Genomic DNA, 19,835 nt, shown 5'->3' with positions numbered 1-19,835 from the left:
CGTGGTTGGGCTTTTTTCCGCAACCTTGGGGGGGGGTTAGCCGTAAAGAGAAGCCTGGCTGCAGGTAAAATACTTGAAAGGTTTTGGCTTGTATGTATATATTTTTTTATATATATTACTTTTCTATTCAGTATTTATTGTTGGATTTCATACTGTTTTCTAAAATTCTAATAAAACATTTGAGACAAGTTCCTGCAAGTGCTTCATATTGATGTCCTCGTAGCACTGTGGACAGATATAAGGTGATACTTAAGTATCTTAATACCCTGTGGGGGTTTAAGACACATCTTAGCTTGAGGTTAGAGTGTCATGCCCACTTCTGAATTCTGCCTGTGAAAAGTTCAAGCTTGTACCGTTGAGACAGGCTGAGCGCCTGTTCTGCTACTGGTATTTAGTTTGGAAATGCACAGCTTGCTCATGCAGTTGAAGTCTTTACTGATGAGCTCTGAAGAGCAGGCCCATGGTGTTTGGGAGTCATGCTAATTCTATAGCAAAGTAAAACTTAATGGGCTGATTTTCTGTGCTGCAACTCTGCTTTTAACTTAGGGATTTATTTAAAAGCAGGGGAAAGAAGTTGGTTCTACTTTGGTAAATTCTCTGCTTCCCCAGGCCCCTCTTCACTAGAAGGGGGAAAGGGAAACAGATGGTGGCTTGTAAGAGAGAGGGGCAGCCCAGTTTTGCCCGAGTCTGAGCTAGGCTTTAAAGCCTAACAGTAAGGTGCTGACAGTTTCTGAGGGGCAGTGCATGAAAACTCAGCACAGCTGTTTTCATACCACTTTATGACTGAAAATTGTCTTTTCAAGCACCTCTCCTCCATTTGTAGCTTTCCTTAAAAATATAAACAAAAAGGTAAATACTTAAATACTTTAATCCAAACAACACAGAAACTTGACAGCTGCAGCTGCTGTAACACAAACAGGTACACCACTGTGTCCCCGCACTGGAGCTTCATGTTAAGGCACAACTGAAACTCTTGCAAACAAACATTTGTGCTTGAAGAGTTATTACATTTTTTTTTTATATTCCACTGATTCCCGATCCAACATAGTTAAACTTTAACTGTTTAAAGTGGAAGACTAGAGGAGGGAGATGTATGTGTCGGAGAGACACAGGACACTCATTTTGCTTACTTACTCTTTTTTTTACTGGAGCTCTGACCTACAAATAAGTTCTTAAACCACTTTCCTGTACAAAAAACCCCCCACCAAGTATCACGCTAGTCCAGATTTGCAAGTGGCTCAAAAGAGAAGCCAGTGGCTATAGCCCTGAGAAGACAGGAAGCAAGGAGGCTCTCATGTACGTTCTTTAAAAAAAGAATTTTATTGTTACAACTAAAAATGAGAACTGAAAACTTGTATGGGAAATTGAAAAACTGTACAATTTTACTATAACCTGTGAGGTCTTTGCAGCGGCTTACACAAAAGACAATATACCTGAAAATGTATTATACCAAAACATTTAGCTTTTTTGGTTTTTTATTTTTTTAAAAAAGTTTATTCTATGGCAATCTGTAAAAAAGAAAGACCTGATGAGTAAATATTTGCTTAAGGCATATAGCAGAGCAGCTCACTAACTTTCTAACAAGTTTAACATGGATATTTGTCCATTTTCCAAGAATAGGTTAACCAATACACCCACTTTGAAACGCTACTGTATATACACACCCAAACTACTACATACATATACAGGACATCAAAACAAAAATGTTTACAGTTCAGTATTATAAGCCTTATACACACCTCACAGGGCTTGTGGGATATTCCAGCGTCTGTCCCGGGACAGTGTAAGTTCTGGATTCAGAACAGATGACAGAAATGGCAAAATACATGGGCAGAAAGGGGGATGTTCAAAACTTTACCATCTGCAGAAACTTTCTCTTGTTAGAATAATTTGCAAGTGAATTATTCTGGATTCAAAGGAAGGATGCTTTGCTTTCCTGTCAAGCCTAAAATTTAAAATATTCCCTCTCAGGATCAGCATAGAGGTGTTTCTTGTTTATTTGTTTTCAAACGGGCCACCACTTCAGGAGCCTGTATTTCTGCAGATCAAAGTGCGCTACAGAGAGAGCTTGCAAGAGGCTTTCCTCTCCCCGCTCCAGTGCAGCTCTGAAGGCAGCACAGCAAGTCATACCCTGAAATCACCGAGCTATTGCTTGCCTCAAGTGGCCAGAGGTGAGGTGTGAATATGGCTTACTAAACACTCTGGAATGTCTGTACTATACTTACTCAGCTGAAATGAACCATGCTAAACAACCGGATTACACTGAGTACGCAGAAATTCAATAGGAAATCATGCCAAGTATTAGGCGAGTTACATGTTATCTGATAAACACCAAATCAGTCGATTGCTGAATGAAGATACTTTCAGCAACACCCTTTGAACCACAGCCACTTAATGATCAGTTCATGCAAATATAATTTGGGCACATCAGTAAGCAGAAATATAAGTTCTTTCACCTTTCAAGCACATGGTATTTCATCAGGACACTTGAAGACTTTACATGCATTTTAATACAAATGGGGTACAAATGTTGCCTTAGAACGATATTCTACCTGATGATGGAGAGAATAGTGGGGATGAAGCAATCACATACTGTATCTTAAATACACAGATGAGCCATTATATATTACCATTTTTCTATACTCATTTTTCACGTTTCCAATAATATAACTAAATATTGACTGATTACAACATTCCTCCTTTCAAGTACTGGTCTGACCAACAGTCTCACAGGTAAAGTATTGATTCCCAGTACTACCTGAGGATTTATTATTGTACTTGAGAAGCCCTTGATGCAACCTTAACAAAACACAAACCAGAAATAACTCCCACCCCTCCCGCCCCTGTTCACCAACTTACTCACTGAAAGAAGAGCGCTACACCTACAGACAGCTTTGCAAAAATAAATATGGAGTGGAGAGAAACTTACATGAGATACTCCATAGCGATGTTTGCACTGAGAATGGTGGTTAAGTGCTATAAATCTAGAAAGCCTTTAAAAATAAGAACAACCGATTAGTAACACTGCTGCAAATCAGCTGTCATGGTTTAGTTTCAATCACTACAACTGTCAGTAGTGAGTCTACTCCTATCCTCTGCCCCATGACACCAGCAAAGAAATCTTTGCTATTATTGTTTATTACTAGTTTGGTACTAACAAGAGGAGCGGCATTGCCTAAGACTGTTTAGTGCGCTGCCGCATTCCAGTCACAGTTCTACCAATGCACCCAAATCCTTATTTACAAGCACTTTACGTTACTCAAGTCCTGGGCCTGCAGAACAGGCCCTCTTACTGAGCAAAACAGCGTAGACACAGCGTGGCATAGGACAAACCCTCCCATCTCCCGTAGCTTACCTCAGGACGGCAACCACCCTGTCTGCAGAAGTGTGAGACTTACCCTCTTACACCGCTATGTCCGATAATTACTGAAGAGCATTATCTTCAAGCCAAACTAAAGCCAGTATTTTAAATCCTTGCTTTAAAAAAAGCAGAACACACAAATGCTTGCATCATAAGCCAACTGATACGTTCACAGACCAGCATGTCTTCTGCTGAACTTTTTATGTCTGAAGGAAGCTGCCACAGCACTAATTGCTCTGGATTTACTGAAATGCTTTCCTGTCCACTGCCTGCAATGCCTCCAAGTGCGTTACCTCTCCAGCCCTTGCAGGAAGCTCTTCCTCATGGAGCAGGTGTGGAGTGAAACTGCATTTTACATTCCAAATGATGAGGTTTAAGAACTGGTCCTTCTGAATGCCAGCTGCACAGCTGCAAAATGCTGGTGGACATGTTTTGGTTGAATTTCCCTTCTTGTTCTTCTCCCTTCCTCCACCTCTCCTAACCCAGAATATAAAAGTAAAAACAGCTTTACAAAGGATGGTGCAATGTAAATAGGCATATGTGCAAGTAGAGTGCAACAAAAGTCAATGAAGAGATACACTTATAAAAAAAAAAAAAAGAAAAAGAGCTTGACAACTTGGGATACCCTGAGCAAATGCAGAAGCCTGTTTCTATAAACACATGTAAAACAATAAGCTCTTTAAGAACAGTTATGCCAAGATTAAATATATCAATACCACAGGCACTGCCCACAACTCAGTCTTTAATGATGAAGCAAGTTAAAAAAAAACCAAACAAAATACCAACCACAAACACCCCTCCCCCCAACGCCCTTCCCTTCCAGAAAGTTTACATTCTTCATGTATGTGGGTTTCTTTTTGTTTTTTTGGGGGGAACTGATCAATATAAGTCATGTATTTGGTTACAACACTTGGAGAGTACAAGCAAGTTTCACTTGTGCCTAGTTTTTCTGAAACACAAAAGAAAAAGAACTGGCTTTTTAAAAAAGGCTAAAAACAACAATGTGTTGTAATTCTATTATTTAGTTAAAAAAAAAAAAAAAGAAAAAAATCCAAAACAGACTATTTGGCATTTTCTCTGCTTACTCCTGAATATTTTAAGGCCCTGAGATTAGAATATTATGTTCTTGGGACCACAGGGCTAGATAAAACCCTAGTGCATCAATTCTCTCTTTAAGCCCTAACCAAAGTTCCGGCCTTTCAACCTAAGATCTACCTCCACCGAGACAAGGCTCACATGCCTCAATGAGCTTTCTTTCGGAGAAGCTTATTACAAACCGATCAAATCGTTGGCGTTTTCTGCAGGGTCGATCTTGCTGGCATGTCCATCAATGAAAACACACCCTGTAACAGAGATAAGCTCCTGCCGTGAGGAAAGTGAACATGCATATATTCACTAGAAATGGCTTCCAAGTTGTCATCATGTTCTCATCATCCTCTTCCGAGTTCTCTGACTTCATCGACTCTTCTTTGTGGGGTGAGAGACGCAGATTTTCACCAACAGTTCTCCTCCGAATTTCAGTGTCTTGACTAGTGCTTAAGGACAAAAAAATAAATACTCAGTACTGGATTCCCCATTTAGGAGAGAAGCCGTGCAGACTCTCCAAGAGCACAGCCTCATCCACTGAACACCGCAGACAACGCTGGAAAAGTCCCGCTATCAGGAGCTGCAGCGGATGACAAACCAAAGCCTATCACTAATTAGTACAGTTCTGGCTATTAAATTACAGGTTTAGAACAGTGCTTGTCAAAAGCCATGCTTGGGAGTATTTTGTGCCCTTTAAAGAATAAGATGACTTAGTTTTAAACACCACCTATTTCCATTGCTCATCACAAATCTGCTACCTGTACTGAGACAGGTAATGAACTAGCACAAATCAAACTCACATCGAGGTCAGGAGAACACTGAGGTTCTAAAAATCAAGCACCTGCCCAAAAACTCAGAGGATAATGGAACTATGATTGCTTGTGCAGCTGTAACTTAGGAGGAGTGGCTAAATGCATCGTGATAGCTTTTGATGATGGAAATGATGATTCTTCTCCTTTAATACTTTTAACATGGTTTTGTTCCTAGATACTAGACCTCCATCCTGTTGGCAGTATATTGACACCCAAAGAGGCTTCTTAACTGAGCAGTAACTTTTGTGTCTACTGTACAACTTCTTCCCACTGACTTTAGAAAGCAGAGCATCACTATGCTGTGAGAACTAGCAGGGTGGTAACCAGCAGGGAGATGCTTTGCAGGGGGATGTCCTAGACATCTGCTGACAGCTTAAGTACAGAAGAACTCAGGAATCTTCCATTCCAGACACTAGAATATCTAGGCAGGAAAATAAACATGCTTAAGACTTCTGCTTCTCCCCTCACCTCTGCCAGCACAACGTCCATTTCCCACCCCTCCATCTCCTCCAGCCTCACACTGTCCCACATCCTTTCACATCAGACTGCTCCTCGGCCCTCCATTCCTCCCTCCTCCTGCCTAGCAAGTGGCACTTTTCCCCCTTCTAGACTCACTGTCACAGATATGAGGACAAGTGCGATGATCACCAAGGAGGCCTGATGCTGCCTGATCCTGACCTTTCCTAGTATGCCTGAAACATCACATAAGGTAGGATTTAACTTTAGCAGGGTAAAAGGTAGATGTCAAGTCCAAGCCAGCCTCTACTATCAGTGAAGACGGGCAGTTCCAGAGGATGACTCAACTCCAACCTCAGGCAAGGGACTATAATCAATGAAATCAATCTGAGCCTCTGAGCTCTTTAGAGCTGGACATGTCTTCTGCTCATTTACACTGAACCGTGTAAAGCATTTCCAGGAAATCGTTTCTTCACTGAGAAGTTCAGATTTGTATAGCTAATGAGAAGACAACGAGACACCAGCTTTAAATCTTCATTAGGTGTGGAAAGCATTAGCTGGCATCACCACATCCCAGGCAAATATTCTGGTATCAGAACTATATTGTCACTGAGGGAAGAAAGAGGGAGGTGCTACCACTGCAACGTTTCCTTCCTTTGTAGCCTAAGCCTCCATTTGTGTCCATTCCTATTTCCAAGATTTCCTTTCTTTTTAGTAAAGATGTTTGGAATTTGAGTATCTCACTTCCAGAATCTCCCCTGATTAATTGAGATAAATCCTGACCAAAACATTGTTTTACATCCAGCAGGGAAACACTTCCATTTTATCTCCTTGCCCGCAGCAGAATTGAGGGAGACAACAGATTCAGCTCATGGTCTCAGCCGCTTTGCTATGTGAAATTAGAGGAGCTTCATTTTGAAGAAAGACTATTGGAAACACATCTCACTAACCTCCAGTTCCCAGTCACACACTCCCCCACTGGTTCAGATAAATAAAATGCATCAGGCCTGCCAGCTGCATCTGTTGAAAAGGCTCTAGTTCTATGGACAATACTAAAACTTGGTATTTTATTCCAGTATTCCTATAGGAAGCTGAAGATGTCTTGTTAGGAGACCATCTAGTGGGGGAACATTAAACTTTCTCTTGATTATGTCTGGTGGCTGTAGAGGGTTTTTTTGGTGTGTTTTTTTTTTTGTTTTGGTTTTTTTTGTTTGTTTGTTTTTAATTTTGAATTTTTTTCTTCTGTGTGGCATTCATTTGGTTGTTCTGGATAAAACTAGTTAACACACAGGATGCCAGAAACACCAAGGCTTGCGGATTTCAACCAGTTCCATGCCGCTGGGATAAATCAGGGGTGACATCTAGCGGTTAAGCAGGCAGGAACCTTGGCCTCTCCGCTGTCCTACCGCTTGCATACACTGCACATTTATTAGCCCTCACAGTTTAGGTTACAATGACAGGCAGAAGAGTCCTCTGTTCATAAGCCTTTCATTAAAAGTAGCTTTGCTTGCAATTAATTTCACATTTCTAAGTGTGGCTAAAGCTAGTCAGCCTAGTTTTCAGCTAGATGACTAATACTGCCTCTAAGTAGTGAAAGAGCTCCTCTGTAACTTAACACACACTGCATGTAAATCAAGACTAAACCACCTCATTATGCTGTCACTTTTTCTTTTACTCTAGCAGGATCCCTAGCTTATGCATGACATTAAATGAACATGAGCATAAGACCTTTACTGAAAAGATTCTGGGCTAACTTGATCAAGGTCTGTTCAGGCCCTTCTGTATGAAATGCCATTTATGAGCAAATGTCCTACAACCTCTCAATGCTGTAAGCCAACTGGACAGTCTTCTTGGGACAGTTAAAAGCAGGAAACTAAATGAATTACCCGTCTGTGATCAGTGGTACAGATGAACGAGCTCTGCCATCTGGAACCATCTCTTCCACAGCGCTGACCGAACATCTCATCTCTTCCTCTACTACTTGGTGTTTAGGAAAGAATTCTGGGTGTTCATGCATCCTTCCATTGTGCATTTCTGAGGTTCGCTTTGGTGGTCTGGGAGGTGGTGGGGTATGTTCAGGTGGTGGGTCCAGGTCTTCGTTGGAAAGCTCTTTCCACTGTTCCTTTCAGGAAGGAGAAGCCCTGTGAAGTTTTTCTCTATTTCTTTTATGTAAGCTGCTATAACTTTTAACCTCAACTTGTCAGGGTCTTTATAATCTACCTTTTCATTTACTCTTAGAATGATTGTTCATTTGCATTGAAAAAAAGGAAAAAAAAAAAAAAGAAAAAAGACACAAGAACACCACACCTAAGCTACATCCAGTACACAGAAGACATCAGCTATAAATACAAGAAATTTTAATCTACTTCTGGAAAATTTAAATAGCACAAAACAGAATCTGTGTTGCTAGAGTTCTGTTTACCATAAAACAAACTTCTGGCATATTAGAAAATTTTTGTTATCTAAAATGAAAGACAAGGCCAATGCAGCCAATCTACACCCCAGTTATAATACTGAAAAGTACATGAGCCCACTGGCTATACTACAGGTACTGTCTTAAACACAACACTTCCTGATCTGTCATAACCTTAAAGTGTTGTATTTAAGAACCTCATAATAATCTAAAAATTTTTTGAAGCTGAAGCAAGTTTCTATTCTGTTCATCCCACAAATTTTCTACAGTTAAAACAGAGTTGCAGCTCACTACATTAGGCTGTGCAACCAGTAGTACTCACTTGCACTGAAGCATCTCCCATAATGAATTTTGCCCCTTCAATAACAGCTAGGTAGGAGAAACGGAGCTGATCTGCTGTCTGTATAAGTCCCATTCTGTACTTCCTCATTTCTAGGAGAACCTGTTTAACGTCCACAGAAGAAGGATCTTTCCGTTTGTCCATCTGAAAATAAAAATTTGAAACATGCTTTATGCTCTGATGAGATTCACTATGATGACTCATTTTGTACGAGGGCCTTCAGACTACCCTGCATATTGCAGAATTAATAAACTAATAAACAGTTATTTATTGAATCTCTAAAAAGACAGAGAGAGGAAAACACACTGGGCCTCCAAAATGTGTTATGTTTTTCCCTTTTTTATCTTTCTCGTTTTGGAAATGTAATACATTTTAAAAAAAGGACATTTTAACCTAGGCCTGACTTTCTGTGTATTAGTTGCTCTCACACAGTTACAGAATAAAGCCAAAGGAACTCCAGTTTTATCTTAAAGTTAGGACAATTTTCCCTTGCCTACAGGCAAAGTTGACTCCATGAAAGGAAAGACACTAGATTTATTTTGCATTGTTTCAGCATAGTTCACACTACTACTTAGCAGACATTTAGTGGGTTTTTTCCTTAACCACAAGGGCAAAGCCTATCTTTGAAAATCATTCTAAAAACTACAGAATTCTCCTCCCCAGACTCAAAATGGCCAGTTAAGAATGAGATCTGCCTTGGAATACACTCCCAAACCAGAATATGAGTGCGATAATAGGAAACAGCATGAACAATACTTTGCAGAACATAGCACAGCTCTTTGTAAGCCTACACCAAATCATTCCTCAAAATAACTCTACAGAAACAGCGTATCATCTACAATAAGTAGTTCTTACCAGTAGAAGACACGTATCAACCAAACAAAAAGTTCCTGATCTCCCGATTCCTGCACTGCAGTGCACCACAACAGGTCCATGCTCAGGGTTAAGTGAGCCAGACTCTCTCACTTTGAAGAGGAAATTGAGGAATGAAGCAGGTGACTCTGGGACGCCAAAGTCCGGCCATGTAGTATAGTGAAAGTGAAGAATCTCTCTAGTTTCCTGTGTCTGTAAAAACAATATTTAGGAGGTCTTTTAGTTTGGATACACGAGTCAGAAGTACTCAAAGCACAGTTGCCTACAGCATGTTCTCATCAGCAAACATAATTCCATGTTCCTTTTCCTAGCAAATAGTCACTTATATATTTAGACACACAGCTTTAGACATCAGACATTTTTACCTTTAGGTCAATTTCAAATTCGTGCCTTTGGAAAAATTTTAGCTACTTCCTTTGAAAATAACTCTGACTTAAATGGAATGGAGGCATGTGCCTGCTCAGCTTTGTATGCTACTCAGACTACACCGTTTCCACTACATCTTTAGAACAGCTGACTTAAATTCAAATGACAGAGTTCCACCAGTCTGAGGGAGCTTTTATAGTTGCACAGCTAAGAAACTTATTACAAATAATTATATCTTGTTGTGAAGGTGTCCGTTTAGAGTGAAGGAAACTGGATAAGTAAATTTACTTATTCATAACATGGTTTAGTTTTTTCAGTACAGTTCAAATGCTTGTAGTGCCACAAGATAGCTGGCGCTACTGCATTCCAATGTCTAATGGCAGAGTATCATTTGAAGATGTCTCAAAATGAAGTACCTCAAGTTACAGAAGCCCTTTACACTTTCTGCAGACAAGGCTCTTACACTATCACAGCTGTTCCTTTACAGGCTTGCTCCCAAACTGAAAACTTCCTTCCAAGACTACTGAACTATTGGTGCTCACATCCTGCTAGAATACTGAACTGCAACCATCAAACATGTCTACAGAAGTTAGCACAGTTAAAACACACCACAAACTACATCAACTAAATTCTTACTCAGGCATAATTTAGTCAAATTCTTATCTGCTGTCTCATGTTTCCTGGCAGGATGAAGCGTTCAAGATGCTAACAGATGAGCAAAGAATAACTGTGTCTTCCAGTAGTGAGCAGTACCAGGACAGAATAGAACTCAGGCTAGCACATACACACCTAGCTCAGCACCATTGAGGACCTCAACATTATCTTCAGTGACCTGCATTCAGCGAAAGTTAATGGTGTTCTTCCTTAGCCAGTCTCCCCAAGGAGCTTTAGATTAGCTCTCACTGCTCTAATACAGGGCAGTGCTGAAGAGGAGAGGAAGGGTGGGACACAGCATGTATACTTTTATTTTGGTATTGTCCAAAAGGAAAAAAGGAAAAAAGAAAAAATAAAAAGAAGAGTTATTTTTCTTAATGCTAGTGGCCTGATCCTTGTACAAAGCTCCATACAGCTCATCGCAGGACCACGGCTAACACAGTTCCTGCTTTCTGATGAAGTTCATCAATGCAAAACCTGAAGATTTAAGCCAAAACCTAAAAATAAACCTTAGAACAAGACACAGGCAAACAGGCAGCTTAAGTGACAGCAAGAGCAATTACTTCAACTATAACACAAAAGCACTGGAACACTAAGTGATTTTATAAAGGGTTCTCTGAAAGGTAGTGACAAACTCACCTTCTCACTCAGTATATGGACAAGACATGAAAATGACTGTAGTTTCCCCAGGTATGTTCCATGAATATTTAAGAGTTTCATTTCTACAACACACAAACTAGAGGCTGAAGGACAATCTCATGCATAATCACCAATTCCAGAATAAAATCTGCTATAACTCATGACCATCTTTTTCAAGATCTTGTTGATGAGTAGGTGAATCTCACCTCAGAGAGACTGAAGAATCTGATTGGTACTAGTTTCTGTACTTACTGTAAGGTTTTCCAATTCTAGCTGTCGTACTGTGTAATATGATTTTATATCTTCAGATATCAATGTTAGTTTCAAGTTTGTATCTTCAAAAAACATTTCTTTCTCCTCCTTCCGTGGCCAGTATTGTGCACACTTTACCTAAAAACAAATAGAAGACATTTATATGTCATTCAAGTTTGTGTAAAAGGGAAGGAATAGACATCCTTAAATACAACATCTGACAAAAAACATTGTCATTCAAGTTTGTGTAAAAGGGAAGGAATAGACATCCTTAAATACAACATTTTCTTAGGAGACCATTTCTTCATCTGCTTTTATTATAAGGAGGACCAATTCTAGTGTGAAGAGTACCAGTATTCCTTTATATTGCAGAACCACATCTTCACTGAATCTTTTCTACCATTTTTCTATCAAAATAAATCAAATTGTTTTGACCCTGACAGAACTCATGAAAATACCTAAGGTTTAATTAGGTAGAGTTCTCATTCTTCTACGTGTAAGCTGAAAGGGTGTGAAGCTATGGAATCTAATCAAAATCAAAGCCATTATTTACTTTAGCTTGTATCAGAACAAACAAACAAACAAATCTAGTAACTGTCTAAGTATAAAAGCTCTCACAACACTCTGCCAAAATCTGAATTTTAGTCTACTCTGCATTTTATTTATTATCCTCATGTCAAATATTTACATTGCAAAAGAAGAGATAGATGTTAACAAGAGCAGAACATACTGTGAAAAAGTAGTATGAATTCCAGGAATGAACTACATACAGAGAATTACAACATTGCTAATTTGGAAGTGTAACATCAGATGGGATTTGGGGTTACTCCATTCACGCACCACAAAAATAAAAATAGCAGTGAGATCATTTTGATTTTACATGGCACAGTTTAAAACTAAAGTGCCAAACAAAAAACCTGCATTCAGGAAATATTCCCATTACTTACTTCTGACTGAACTTCAATTTTCTCAGTAAAGTTTCCCCAAGAGCTCAGTTTTGCAGAGACTGCTACATGCTAGGACCTTAAATGAGTCAACCACACAGAAAAGTAGCACATTTTGCAGCGTGCAGTAAAAAACTGAAACTAAAGAAACTCATCAGCAACACAAACAGGAAAGTTTGCAACCAAGTTTCTGACAGTTAAACCTAAGGATATTGTGACTGGGAGAACTGGTCTGCTACTTCTGCCACTAAGCACTCCTCCTCTGTAACGGGATTATGACCATGATTTGCCCACACCTAAACATGCAGTAAGAATGTATTCTTGAACATGTCTAACGTCTCTTTTATTAAAGGGCAAATAACACAGTCTAGGGCAATTTCTGACAGAATTTTAATAAATAAGAAAACCCTTCAGTATTTTATACCTAGGTAGACCAACACTAGTTTTGCCCCAACTAATTCTAGTTTTTATTGAAAATACATCCTCTAGTTTATCGGAGTGTAGAATGCAGTTATAATTCTCTGACAGCAACTGGCTTTGCATCCAAATTCGCCACCAAATGTGTCTGCAAACGGTATTTTCTTGTGCTCCACTCTGGGTCCCCCACTGCTGTTTTCTGAGAAGTGTTAAACAGCCTGCCCTAAGGGATCACAGCAATTCATTTTGTTCAAAACTACAGGCAGTGCAGAAATGAGCGGGAAAGGTTGGAAAGGAAGAAACTATTGAAAAATATGGCTACTGCATCTCTTATGAAGATTACATTTCACTTGCACGACAAGAAAAGCCAAAAACTCAAAAATCAAGACTGCAGTTTATTAAAACACAATTCATTGCACAAGAATTTTCCTGATTATTGGGAATTACTTCCTGACTGTGCAAAAGAATGTACCACGCAGTTATTGCTGGTGGATACTCGACATACCCACTATCCCTTCTCCAAAGTGCCTTTATACTGACTACACTGTAACATTCAACTTTAAACTGTGCATTTCTATCAGTCTTTAAAATTGCTTTTGTCTCAAATTTGCACAGCTGCCAAGTCCACCTTAAAGATGGCAGCTGTGGAATTAGCATAGAGGCAGAACTCTGACCCATGCATGGAAACCATGCCTGATAGTTCCTGTCTTCTCCACCATCAGAAAGGCTGAGGCATTTTCTTCTCAAGACAGCAGCTACTCCATGTGTCAGAAGAAATAACTTAAAATAACCCCAATTGTTTGTTTGTCTATTGTTTCCCTTCATTTTCTGCCTGTCTTGTCTAATGTAAACTCCTTAAAAGGTCTGGGCACAACTTAGCCCACTGCACTTCTCCTAGCAAGTAAAGCACTAGCTTAACAGCTGGTTCCACATCACCCAGAAGATTATTGCTTGAGAGAGATATCAAGAGAAGTACTGGTGGAGAAACAATATGTCTAGAAGATACATTTAATAATCAGAGCCCTTACTGCATGAAGGAAACTTGGAGTCAAAGTGCCTCTAACTACTACAAAACCGTTTCAATAATGCTTGTGAATGAACACTTGAGTAAATGACCTTTCAGAGGTGCAATCTGTGTACACTGGAAAGATTTACATTCAGATACCTAGGTAAGGAGTAGAGACCAAATATTCACTTGTATGGAAAGTGTTCATGCCTTATTTCAACCAAGTTCAGAAGAAATGAAAAACTACAATTACAAACTGAAAAATTTTCTGACTGCAGTAAGATCAGTTCAACGGGTACTCAATTGTAGGCATAATTTCTTAGATAAAATTACTGATGGCCATCATCTCTCCACTTTCCCACCCCCGTTCTTCGAGGGGGTGGGGTTTGTTTGTTTTTGTGGGTTTTTGCTTGCTTGTTAAGAAAAAACATAAACACGCAATGAACACTCAGCTAGAACCAGTTAAGTACTTACGGATCCCTTTTCCATCACCCTGTTCAACATGACAACACCACGGCTTTTCTGTTCCCAAACCATCTCCCAAAAGTGACCACAAGTATTTGGCAAAGGTCCCTGCAGAGACAGAATCCCCAGGAATAAGCATTATTTTCTGTTAATGTCAGTGCAATGGTCCCCAGTAGAAGTTACTGCACTAGGCAATAAATTAGACAAGTAACAAGCAACTTCTCATTTCAAACTGTAAAAAAAAAAAAACCAAAACACAGTGATACAGCTTTTTTTTTTTTTACAGTTTTTTTTACAGTTCCATTTTCCCCACTATGAATTTACCCATGAAAACATGGTTAATCTTCCCTCCCCATACATAACAGAAAGAGAGAAATAGTCTCATTTGTGAGAAGAGAACTCGGAGTGAAAAATGCTGAGAAATTTTTTTAGGAAAGGTGTACATATAATGGGGAAATAAAACCTCATTGACTAACAGCAGAATTAATGTCTATGCTGAACTATTCTGCAATACATCATTGTTACATGTAATACTTCAAAATTACTAGACTGCATGGACGTGAACATTCAAAGGACTGAAACAATGAGAGATCAGTAACAAATTACATGGTTTTCCAAAATCTTCATGGATCTGCTTTGGGACTGAACAAAATGGTAACCTTTTAAAGACTACTATCTACTCACAAAGTAGATTTCCTTGCAACTGTTGGTGCTATGTTTCTTTGCTATTTTATACTCCCAAACCATTGCTCTGAATTTTGCACAACACAAACCAGCATCATTGTGCCTCTCGTATTTTCTATCCATCACTTTGCTCAAACAAAACAGCAAGCCAGGGTCCTCAGAAAGAATTACTGGATTTAAAGCAAGCCATTCAAAGCCACTAGATTCTGGATCAGAATAGATAACTAATACCAGTTAGCTGCACATTTGACTATTCCACATACAGGTCTATCTGTTCTGCCCTATGATCAACCTCTTGAAGCACAATAAGAGCTGTGTGGACAGAATTACTTTCATATTGAACACTGTACTGTCCACTTCTTCTTTAGAATATTTATCTTTATTCTCCAGAAACAGGAAGGAAGAGCTGCCACTTGAAAATATTAATCCCAGTCTACCTTTATCTAAAGTGTGGAAGGAAGGGGTAAAAAAAAAAAAGTCAAGATTAGAGACCAGGACAGTCTCCAGGGTACTGAACGTTTAGGACAAACAAGAATTCTGGCACAGTTTGCTAGCTCTTAGAATAAGACAACAAGGTATTTTTGTACCTGGGTATTTTTAAATTTCTTAAATTTAAATTAGGTGTGGAATTCAAAGATTCAGTGAAAAACAGCGACTTCCCTCCTGCCCCCCATATTCCCATCACTAAAATCTGCATTCATAGCTTTCCTCTCACATTAAAGGTGGAAGCATCAGCATTGCCCAATTTAGACCTTTTGGAAGCCATGTTATTAGAAGGTACATTATTTGTAAATACTACAGTAATACCACTTTCAGAAGGATGTTTAACAAGAAATACCTGGTGGAACATACTGCTTATTTGAAACTGACCTGAAAGGTCAGGTGTAAGAAATTCCCTAATATGTTTCAGTTAACATCTGCCCCACTCAACATTAAATATAACAGATATTTGTGTGTTAAGTATGTTATTTCAAATAGGTTTTGAACGTCCTGAAGTTCATACATATAGTTCTGTAAATGTGAAGCCCTCCCACTAAGTGATGTTCACCTCTGTTTAGAGAATTTATCAGGCAACTGAAGACTGTAATAGTCTTAAGCCTTTGTGCTGGCCTTCCACATAGGAGAAGTGTGATTTATTTCACCCACATCTAAATGTTACTTGTCACAAGCCAACAACCAGCTTGCTAGAAGAACGTTAGCTTCTAGCCCAGAGGGTTCTAAAGTCAGATATACAAAGTGTCCAAATTACGCTACAAAAAGTCAGTCAGTGCTGACAGGAAGCAGGAAGAAATATGTAGTATTTCTATAAAATTGTTCTATGTATATGTTTATACACAGACACGTATGTTTATATATACTTAACTAGCTTTACAATGAAGAAAGCATACATAATAAGCTAAAGAAAACCTATGAAAAACAACTCCAATCACCATATGATTTTTATTATCCACTGACAGCAATTACCTGGGTAAGGATGTAGCTCCTTTGGGCCTCTTCCATTTTTATCAAACTAGCATTGATATAGTCATTGTCACCTTGGTTTAGCTTAATTCGACTGTGATCAACTGCAGTATAATTAGAAAACACTGGTTAATGTATACACAACACAGCACAATCTATGCACAACCTCATCAGATGTTAGGATCAAAAAAGCTGAGTTGTCCTGAAGAATGAAAAGAGCTTAATCACAGGTAGCACAGAAGTGTTCACTGGTGCTTGTAACTCTGGAAATACAATATAGGTACTACAAGAACAGCACTACAGCAGAGCAGTGAACATAAGTTGCACTCCATCTTCCACGAATACACTGCAAGAATGGAAGTATTTGCATTTGAAGTAATCACAACAGTAATTTGCAAACCAGATCACACTGACATATTTGTACAGCTATCGAGTTACTGTTTTTAAATAAATCTAATTACATAACTGCTTATCTTTTGCAGCTTAAACTTTCAAACCCATCTTGTTCAAGGTTGTTAAAGGTTTCCATAAACATATATTGGATGAACAGAACAGTGGCTTCTTATTCTTCTTATAGACATTTAGTTACTGTTCCCAACCCAACCACACCTTAATTTACAGAAAGAATGATCAAAATTCAGGAATTACAGCACATGCAGTTTCATTACTCTTTTGTTAGTCTCAGCTTGGTCTATTCAGGGTTAAAAAAAAAACCACCAAACCACCAACAAAAAAACCCACACACAAGAGTTCCCACATTTTGCAAGAAAGCCGAACAGATTGGAAGTCGTATTATCTAAAGGCAAAAAGGAACCACTTGTTACTCACAACCCCAAACATTAGAACTGCTTAGTAAAGCAAACTATGTGCAACATTGCTCTTCCTAGTCGATTGCCTCAAAGACTTCAGGAACTTTTAAGCACCAAGTATAAAAGTTTTCTGATATACAGTAATACTCTTGTCTTTGAACAGAAGATAGACATTTGCCCAGTGACAGAGCCTACAGAAACTTTGCATTTCAAACAGGCAGCAGTGCTGCACCCTGGAAGAGGGAAAGAAGTCTCAGAACAGGCATTGTCATTTGGCTCACAGAAGGCAGTTTAGCAAACCAGCTGTGAACTTTCTTTAGTGTCTCATACATCAAGTATTATTTGCCGACCATTTAATTACAGTATTGTACTTCTCTGCACTCTGTGTGTTTTTGTCATTGCAGTCTCTCTTGCACCCCAAAAGTACAGCATGCCAGGCATAGACAAGTCTGAATGTTACTGTCTTTGAACATGGGATTGTGCATGGAAAGACAGGCTGCAACACCAAACTGAGCCATGCCTTGTACAGGACATGTGCTCAAAGATGCACTTCCCACCAGAATTCACCAGAATATGTAAAGATGATAACTTCAGAAACACAGGTCTCATACTAGTATTACCACCTTTGCAAACATCCCCTTTTCTCTGTTTCAATTAGCTGATTAGCTTAGATTTATTTCTAGCAGTAATGTGTTCTATGCAAAACTCTACCCCATCTCCCAACAGGGGCAGTTATGCTATATTGACTAGAAGGATGCTCTACTAAGTATACTGCAATAGAAAGGATACTTGCAATTTTATTAATGCTATTTCAGCCACCATTCTTCTCTAACGTAAAAATTCAAAGGTAAAGCAAGTTCCCTCCTTCAGATTTCTGCCCACAAATACGGAATCTACTGTATGCTGCTCTAGTATAATCCTATGGATATAATGGCATCCTGTGACATCTATCTCATAAATAAATATATTAACAAAAAGAATTGTCTTGGATGCATACCCATCTAATAGAAATCTTGTTCGTACAAAGAACATTTAGCTGATAGAAAAAGTCATTAGAGGTTAACAGTCTGTTACAAACAATGGAAAAGAAAGTGTACTTACAGGGGCTGACATCTCTGTACCTATTTCTATTTTTGTTTCTGGGATGTTTGGCCACTTTACATGGAAAATCACTGGCTTCATGCCTGATGTCCTGAAACAAAAAAAAAGAAAGTCTTAGACATGAATGCATCTAATATCTTCATACCATTAGCTATTTTAAGACAAATAGCCATTTCACTTCACATCTTCATGTGTGGGAGTTCAGGACAGAAAGCACTTTGGGCTTCAAATTAAGAATGTAGGTTAAATTTATCAGAAAACAAAACTAACATAATTTGTGTGTTAAAATATTATTAGCTGCATAATAAAGTAGCAGAACATTTACCAGACATTATGCCTTTACAATCCTGATAGAGCAGGGTCTCTGCCCCAAAGCACTTTCATATGAACTGCTTTAAGCAATTGTTTCCACTGTCAGTGAAAATATCAATTGTACTTCTGACTCAGTAGCAATTAGAAAACATTCATTGTGATAGAAAAAAAACCTTGCCTACCCCCCTTGGCATCAAACACACACATGAAGTGGTGACTTGTCTAAGATACATCTTTATCTTGAGTTATCAGCAAGATGCCACAAATCTGCAAATGGTGAAAGTTATTTGTATGCAATTCTCATGCTCCATTAAAACATCTATATAATCTCAACAATCCCCTATATAATTAGGGTTTCTATCGGGGTTTTTTTTCAGATGCATATAATAGCTCAGCTATCTGAGACAATTTCAAAATTTATAATAAAAAGAATTCTACTGTCCTTGGACACTAGTCCCAGTTTGTAGAAACAGAACTTTACACTGTAAATAAATACCATTTAAATATGCAACTCTTAAAAATTATAGTACTAGGAACTTCAGGGTGAAGCTGTTAGATTTAACTGAAATTAATGAAAATGGAAGGAATGTATTTACTATAGAACTGGTATTTCAATAGCATAGTAAGTTTAAGAAATCCTAAGACAGACATTGTGCACATACACGAAAGGAACAAATTAACCTAACCCAGAGGCCACTAAAAATCATCATGAAAAACAAATTATCTGTCTAGATACGGATATATTTGAGCATGGTGTTGATCCACACCCAGTGTGACCAGAGAACACGTTTCTGCACACATAAAGTTAGTGCATTTGGACGGCTGCTTGTGATATATAGATCACTTGCACAAAAAGTTCTGTTGCACTCCTCTATTAATAGGTTCAAACTAGCTCAGGCTCTGGCTCAAATTGTGGTAGCTTTCCAACATCAGAGGAGGATTTTATTCCAGCTCAAAAATCTATTCCCTAAAATGCAGGCCAACCTAAACTGGTTTTCTGTTCCTCTCAGTTTTTCATAAAGAACCATGTACAATGCTGAAGGTTTTTCTCTACTTTAAGGCTTTAAGGCTAGCTACTGCAGCTTATTACTTGTTCATCTTTTTCTATTCAGATATGTATAAATTTATACACTGAATGCTACATGTCAAGGGAATAGTTCTATTTTACATATACCTGCTCAAAATTAGTACAGTATTCTGAAATGGCTCCTCACTGAAATAAGCCCTGACATCAGCTGTTATCTTTTTATAACTTAACACATGGCTGCCAGTAATTCTGCTTATGAAGAATGCAGTCTGGAGAATATGATCTTAACTGCCACAGTCTAATATCTCAAACATGAGGCAGCTAAAATGGTGGTTTTCATGAATTTGTCTCTGACAC

The 19,835-nt window shown here is 38.7% G+C and overlaps 1 protein-coding gene across 1 annotated transcript; it reads right to left on the bottom strand.

Annotated features, from left to right (window-relative positions):
- Positions 1-4,175: 4,175 nt before the first annotated feature.
- Positions 4,176-18,233, bottom strand: PTPN1 (protein tyrosine phosphatase, non-receptor type 1). Its single transcript, XM_010292501.1, has 8 exons — positions 18,140-18,233; positions 16,233-16,333; positions 14,094-14,192; positions 11,253-11,390; positions 9,324-9,533; positions 8,451-8,612; positions 7,602-7,837; positions 4,176-4,896 (listed from the first exon to the last, which is right to left on the bottom strand). The coding sequence occupies exons 2-8, from the start codon at positions 16,266-16,268 to the stop codon at positions 4,689-4,691; spliced, it is 1,089 nt and encodes a 362-aa protein (XP_010290803.1). The 5' UTR covers positions 16,269-16,333; positions 18,140-18,233; the 3' UTR covers positions 4,176-4,688.
- Positions 18,234-19,835: the final 1,602 nt, after the last annotated feature.

Source organism: Phaethon lepturus, unplaced genomic scaffold (assembly GCF_000687285.1).
Source record: "Phaethon lepturus isolate BGI_N335 unplaced genomic scaffold, ASM68728v1 scaffold53768, whole genome shotgun sequence".
NCBI classification, from domain to species: Eukaryota; Metazoa; Chordata; class Aves; order Phaethontiformes; family Phaethontidae; genus Phaethon; species Phaethon lepturus.
This window is presented reverse-complemented; position numbering and strand designations above follow the sequence as displayed.

What these genes read in the sequence shown, in the direction of transcription:
- PTPN1 (XM_010292501.1), bottom strand. Translation starts at nt 16,268, where the DNA reads ATGGAAGAGGCCCAAAGGAGCTACATCCTTACCCAG. An exon ending in TTGATACGTGTCTTCTACTG is followed by an intron (nt 8,613 to 9,323) that starts GTAAGAACTACT and finishes TTTTATTTTCAG; the next exon opens with ATGGACAAACGGAAAGATCC. An exon ending in TGGGAGATGCTTCAGTGCAA is followed by an intron (nt 7,838 to 8,450) that starts GTGAGTACTACT and finishes CCTTCCTGAAAG; the next exon opens with GAACAGTGGAAAGAGCTTTC.